The following is a 7194-nucleotide window of genomic DNA, read 5'->3' on the forward strand; positions in this document are numbered from 1 at the left end:
TACCATACATACCCACAGGGTCATTTGCTGCCTCTGGCTACTGCTCAAGAGCAGGCAGGGACCAACTGAGTTCCACCAAAGGTTCCCTGCATAGTAGGCTTAAAAGACAGACAAGGTGAAGAAGTGGAAAGGCCTAGGGCTGGGAATCAGGAATTTCAGGTTGAGTTTCCAGCTTTGCTCCTAATAGACTGAAGAGAGGCTAATCACTTTTCTCAGGTCTCCTTAGTTTACCTGTCTGTGTGATGATGGCTATCTCTAAGGTCATCTTCAGCTTTCTGACTTGAAATGTCTATCAGTAAATCATCCAGTAAATAAATATTAATGCAGCATTCACTCCACCACAGGCTTGAGGAAAAAAGGTGAATAATCTGGTTCCAGTTCTGAAGCTGATCAGCCTAATAAACTGGTAATGACAACACACTCGTATCCTTCCGGGCCATCCCTGTCAGCCTCCTATACTGCTAGGGGAGTCAGAAGTGCTGAGCCCAGCCAGGGAAGGTGAGGCCAGACAGGTTCCTGCTAAGAACCTTCTGTTCTACCTGTCTGGCACCTGATTTCCTGCAGGGACCATAGGCCGTATTTATGGATGATGAAGGTGGTAGAAACTGTACTGACCTAAGAGTCTGAAACCCTGAACTGGATTCAAGTCCTGGTTCTGCCACTATGCTGTGTGATCTTAAGCAAGTTATTCGTGTCTCTGCGCCCTAGTTTCCTCATCTGTGTAGTAAGTAAGGGCTAAGCTAGTCAATCTTTTAAGATCACTTCCAGCTCGAATAGTCTATGATTTTTTGATCTGTTCATGCCAGGTACCTAATAGCCACCTGAGCAAGGTAGCCTCTGACTTTGCTTTCTTCCCCATCCCATCATCCCCCAGCAAATACCAAAACCAAACTGTCTGAGACAACCTTTGGCCCAGGGTAGCTGAAATGGACCTTTAATCTGGAGCCAGAGTCCTCACCACCTCCACTGCAGCCATCAGTGCTAATGTTTCACTTCTCTGGGACAGCACATGGACTCCTAGCCCTCAACCACAAGACTGGGTTCAGGGCGGTCACCCTGAAACTTCCCATAACTTCCCCTCCAAGGCCTTGCGTAGGGACTTATTCTTGGCTTTTTTGAAATCACAACAAAAACTAAGCAGGGAACATCCAAGCTTTCAGACACCAGAGGTTTTAGGTTGACTGAAAAGCTTAAGAAAGTGAGGCAGGAAAGAGGAGGAGACCTGGGATCCACTTCAGCCCCAGCCCTACCGACACTAGCGATGTACAGAGCGTCTGCAGAGCCACATCCTGGGTTTGTGATTGTGGGGTGGGGAAGACAGATGTCTGGCTGCGTGGTTGGGGACTACAGCCAAAGGGAGGTGCTCCCACTGGGGCCTCTCTCTGCCCACAAATACCAGAGATATGCCCTCATTTTTCTCCTCATTTCTCAGACCCTTAGAAGGAAAAGAAAGGAAACTAACAATTTCTGGGCTACTACTTGTGCCAGGCAGTGTGCTAGGCACCTTTGCATACCTGATCTCATTTAACCTCCACACTAATGTTGGAAGTAGGTGTTACTGATGCCCTTTATGGTAAGTAAATAGGCTCAGAGATTCAGGAGCTTGCCCAAGGTCACACAGCCAGCAAGTATGATTTTGAAGTCTGGGCTTCTTCCACTATATCACATTGCTCTGCACCCCAAGACTGGCTAACTGCCTAATAAGCATGTAGTAGGAATTCTCTTTTTCTTTTTTTTTTTTTGTCCATATTGGCCACATTATTAGGAACAATGTAGTAGGAATTCTCATGCCCTAGAATTCACCAACAAATCTGAGCTCTTCTTTCCAAGCTCCCACAAATGCAACTGGGAACTCCTTTCCCAGCTCTCAAGATTACACCCCTCCCTGGGCCCTAATCCCTGGTGACTGCTCCCCAATTCAAAATCACACCCTATATCTCTTTTGGGTTCTCAGAAGCTGATCCCTGGGGACTGTGACAAAGCACCGTGACAAGACAGGGTGAGGGATCAGAATGAGGGGTGCTCTCTGAGTCCTAGACTGGACCTGGCTTAGGCTGCTGTAAGCAAGTGGGGAGGGGCTGGAGGAGACAGATCCAGTAGGTAGGAGGGAAGTCCCCTTAGGGGAGGGGCCTAGATTTCTCAAAGGGGGAGGAGGCCTGGTGAATAAAGAGGCTTTGGGGCTGGAGAAAATCCCGGAAGTGACCTTTATGGGGTTGCTTGTGTGGGGTGGGGTTCTTAGATACTGTCAAGGCACTTCCTTAAGTCATGAGAGAGGCTAGGGGAACCTCGGACAGTCACATCTGGTCAGAGAAGAGGGGAAAAGATACCCTCTGGAGGGTCAGGGCTGGGCCCTATGGGCCTCCACTGGTAATTGTGAGAGGCTGTCCCTGTTGAATGGGAAGCACACATCAGGAGGGAGCCTGTCAGTTCTGTGCACAGCACTGGTCTCATGTGACAGGACAGCTGAGATGGCAGTGGGATCTGGAGTCCCCCTTCCCTCAGGGTTCTGCCAGCCTGTACATACAATCTGAAGACTGGGCTCAGGGGGTTCTATGTGGCAAAGCTTGGAGGGAAGGTTCTGCTCCACTGCCTCACATTTCTCTGTCTGCCAGCTGGGTCCCTGGGTGCTCTAGGGGTGGGGCACCTGGGTGTGCTATATGAACAGAAACCCTGCTGTCTCCCTGCCTGCTCCCCCCACCCAGATCTGTGCTTTGGGAGGAGGGGCATGTCCCCACAGCATACATGGAGTCTGCCTGCTGGCTCCTCTGGCTGTTGGAGCTGACAGTCTGTCCCAGAGGGGAGGCACTGTCACCCAATAGGTGGTACTGGGAAGGGGTAGTATGGGCCCACCTGTTGCCAGGGGCAGTGAAAAAAGCTGTCATTGAGGGGGGAGGGGAACACTCTCTGAACCTTCGTGAGGGGAAGGGACTGTCTGTCCCGGGATGGTACTGTCTGTGAGGGAGCACACCAGTGTCAGTCCCTCCGGAGGGCTGTGTGCCTGGAGGTAAGGGTCAGTCTGTCCTGGGATGGGGCAGGGCGGTCAGTGCTTTTGAAGTCGGGCGTAAGGTCTCCCGGAGTGGAGGCAGGGGGTTGGTGAGGCAGGGTGTCTGTGGGTTGTGGGACAGCGGGCAGAAATGGAAAATATCTGTTTGGGGGGTGGCACCAGCCATCTGTGAGCCTGTCAAGGGGTGGAAAAGTCAATCAGCCCTAAGGCCGGGGTGGCAGCGGTGGGTTAGGGGGGTGTCTGTCGCTCTGTCCCGCAGTTGAAGGGAGAGCACTGTGGGTCCTTCCTGGAGGCGGGCCAGTCTGTCTGGGGGTCGGGGGGTAGGGGAGAGGAGCTGTCTGTCGCCCGTCGGTCCCTAGGTCGGAAGTAGGATTGCCGAAGGGGGGCGGGTCTGTGGGAGAAGGAGGGAGGTGGGGGTGGGGCAGGGGGAGAAGGGGTGGGTTGTCTCTGCTCGGGAGGGGGACGTGTCGGTCGGTCCCGCGGGCGGCTCTGTCCGCGTCCACGGCCCCCCCGCGTGGATACCGCGCCTGGTCCCGACCCCCGGCGCTACTCACGCGCCCTCGGCGCCCTGCGAGCCCACGATGAAGCCGAACTTGTCGATGCGGCGCTCTGCGAAGCCGTTGGCCTCGGAGTCGGAGCCGAGAGAGCTGAGCTCGTCGGCGGCTGCGGCGTCGGGGCCCTGGACCAGGCTCTCCCGGGTCCCCGACAGGCTCCCGCCGGCCGCGGGCGCGCGCGGCCCATTCTCTCCGTTGCTCTTCGCCATCCCGGCCGCGCCCGCCGCCTGAGCCCCAGCGGCCACCTCAGCCACCTCAGCCGCCTGGCCGCCGCTGCCGCCGCCGCCGCCCCGCCCACGCGCTGTGTTCATTGGCTGCCGCAAGGCTGCGGGCGGAGCTTTAGGCCCACTCGGGAGCTCCCGCCCCCACGCCCAATGGGCGCCGGCGACCCCAGGCCCCGCCCACCTCCCCCATGCTGGCGCCAACAGGCCAGACGTGAGGGGGCGGGGCAGCCGTCTCCTCACCCCTCCCTCCCGGGCTGCCAATCACAAGAACTCACCTGGACGAGCTCCTTCGGCCTTTCCGGGTTGGCCCCAGGCCGGGCCTGTCACCTGCTGCTGCGCTCAAGCCGGAGGCCAAGGGCTTCCGCCAGGGATTCCTCATCTGCCTCCCGAGCCCCGCTCCTCGCGAGACCCCAGGGACGTGGGTGGGGATTGTTTCACCCATTCACTTATGAGGAACTCTGAGGAGACCTAAATGGGTTCAGCGACACTCCCAGGGTCTCAGAGCTGCTTAAGGCCCGAGATAGAAGTTTGGCAACCCCATCCCCCTGCTGACTGCTTCTGGAGCTTTAAATTAGCTCGTGGGAGACAATACCAATGACCAATAATAATAATAATGACCAACATTTATTGAGCCACAGGCACTGCCCTGAGGTCTACCTACTTTCTCTTGTAATCTTTTTTCCTAACAGTTTTATTGATAAAATTAACATGCCATATATTCACCTGTTTAAGATTTGTAATTCAATGGTTTTCAGCGTATTTACAGAGTTGTGCAACCATCACCATAATCTAATTTTAGCACAGTTTCATAACCCCAAAAAGAAACTTCTACCCATTAGTAGTCACTCCCCATTCCCCAGTCCCTGGCAACCACTAATCTACTTTCTGTCTCTATAGATTTGCCTATTGTATTTGCCTATTATATTTCATGTCAATGGAGTCATACAATGTCTTTTGTGACTGGCTTCTTTCATTGAGCATTATGTTTTCAAACTTGATCCATGTCACAGCATGTATCAGTTTCTTCATCCCTTTTTATGGCTGAATAATATTCCATTGCATGGATATACATTCTGTTTATCCATTCATCAGTGGCATTTGGGTGTTTCTGGTTTGGGGCAATTATGAATAATGGTGCTTTGATCATTCAAGTAGCTTTTGTGTGGGCATATATTTTATTTTCATTTCCCTTGGGTAGATATCTAGGAGTGTAATTTCTGAGTCATATGGTAACTGTTTAACCTTTTGAGGAACTGGCAAACTGTTTTCCAAATTGGTTGCACCATCTCTTTTGTAATCCCTTAGCAATGAGGTATATAGTATATTATTCGTCCCATTTCACAGTTAAGGGAACTGAAGTGCTGGGAAGTCAAGTCTACTGCCTACGGTACCAGAACTAGCTTGTGGCAGAGACAGGATTTGAACCCAGCTCTTAACAATTGCTTATATTGGGAGGGATGGGCCAATTTTATCTATATAGATTTAGTCCCCAGCAGCCAACTTCTGACCACATAGATTGTCAACTCCTGGAGCTATAATGATAGCTCCTCACTTAAGTCTAGTACTTTATGGTTTACAAGTCACAACCATGTTGTTGTCTGACACTCCACTGCAGACCTGTGGGAGAGAGAGGCCTAGAGAGGGGAAGGGACTAAAGATTCAGGCCTGGCTGCAGGGCCTGGGACAGGCTGCTAAGGGCTGCAAGAAGGGAGTCTTAAGCCTTGAGTGATTTCACCAGCCGTTTCCTTGATGCCTCATGGCCCAGACATTCTTGAAGACTTCATTGTGTGGTTCTCACATTCCATGGACTTCTGGTTTTCCATAAACACGGCAACAGCAGACATGGGAGTGGGCACAGGCTATTTTGGTCTTAAACCCTCAGTCTAGGAGGATGTTCCTCCCTCTCCAGTGGCTCCAGTGTGGTGGGCTTAGTCCCATCTCTCAGTAAGAGCAGAGTGGGCCTCACCCAGGAAAGGGAGAGAGAGGAGCTAGATATATCAGGAGCAGATGTGAAACCCCAAGCATGGCAAAGCAAAGTATTCACAACCCTTTGACTTCATAATTCTGGTCCTAGGGCCATATCCCAAACATGTTCTTACTCAGCTGAGAGGGCACATATACACAGATGTTCACCCCACGAGTATTTAGGGTGGGGTGCAGGTTAGAGGTCCCTGAATGTTCATCTCTGGGAGACAGGATAGATGTTACTCCAGATAAGGCCTTAATGCTCCAGCTTCTTCTCATTCTCTTATATCAAATGACCCAGGATTCAGATTCCTGCTCTGGCCTTGAGCAAATGACTTCTCTCTCATTTCCTCATCTGTAAAATGGTAATACTGAAAAAAGAGCTGTTCTGGGACTTCAGTGTGACAATATATGCTAAGCATCTGGCACATGGAGATGTCCAGTAAATAGTAGCCAGGAGTGGTGGCATTTGTAGTTCGCAAAGCATGTGCAAATTCATTATTGTCTTCAGTGTTCCCCACCACAGCCTGTGGCTGCAGCAGGAGAGTTTACCCAATTTAATCAATGGCACATGGCTTGGAAGACTTGACTTCATGCCTGTGCCCCTCGACAACTGGGTGTTCTTGTGCAAAATTGCTTAACTTTTTAGAATCTCATTTTCCTCTTCTGAGAAACAGGGATGTCAATAATTACTTAGTGAAGTCAATTACCTATGCCTCTGAAGCCTCCAGTACATAGTAGGCACTTAATAAATATTACATTTTTTTGCTTCCTTCAAACTCCAGAGCTCTTTAACTTATTCTAATATAACCAGACAATGCTCTAGTAAATGAGAGAGTAGTCTTGGCCCAACAGTTTACAATCCAACATGACCAAGCATAGAACATTAATCAGGCAGAGTGAAGAAGAAAATAAAGCTGGGTAAGGAATAGAAAATGCTAGGGTAGGGGGCTGAGGGAGGGATGGAAATGATGGAGCCCTTCTAAGGGGAACCTGGGAGAATAGTGTACAAGAAGCAGGGCAGCAGGGGCAAAGTTTCCCCTTGAAGGAGAAGCAGGCTCCAAAGATGGTGTAGTTAGATTGGTGTGAAAAAGCAGGGGAGCAGTGAACAAATGAATAAATGATCAAAAAGGAATGCCCTGCACAATCATGTGGTTCACTGGAATACAAAATGAGAGGCCTTAGGCAATGCAGTGAAACATCCCGGTGAACCGGCTCTTGCGGACATTCTTTTAAGTGAGATGAGAGATGCTTCCCAGGGCTACAGGAATGTACTGATATCCTGAAGTCTCATGCTGGCGGGTCATTCCCAAAAGCTGAGCCCGAGATGCTGACACAGGCCCCTCTCCTGGATCCTGGCACATGTAGTTTGCATGTGCTCAGGAAACCTGTCAGCTTTGGCAGTGAGCAAAAGTCCAGATGCCATATCCTTTATTCATAATGACAG

The 7194-nt window shown here is 51.1% G+C and overlaps 1 protein-coding gene across 2 annotated transcripts in view; it reads right to left on the bottom strand.

The window, feature by feature from the left end:
* The window catches only part of TBC1D10A (TBC1 domain family member 10A), a 29495-nt gene extending 25641 nt beyond the window's left edge, over nucleotides 1-3854 (bottom strand). Inside the window, exon 1 of one of the 2 annotated variants that reach the window (XM_045534447.1) lies at nucleotides 3559-3854. In XM_045534447.1, the coding sequence (XP_045390403.1) occupies nucleotides 3559-3767 (209 nt within the window). In that variant the 5' untranslated portion in view covers nucleotides 3768-3854. The remainder of the gene's footprint in view (nucleotides 1-3558) is intronic. The other variant, XM_045534448.1, reaches the window with a different exon arrangement.
* Nucleotides 3855-7194: the final 3340 nt, after the last annotated feature.

Source organism: Lemur catta, chromosome 21, assembly GCF_020740605.2.
Source record: "Lemur catta isolate mLemCat1 chromosome 21, mLemCat1.pri, whole genome shotgun sequence".
Lineage (NCBI taxonomy): Eukaryota > Metazoa > Chordata > Mammalia > Primates > Lemuridae > Lemur > Lemur catta.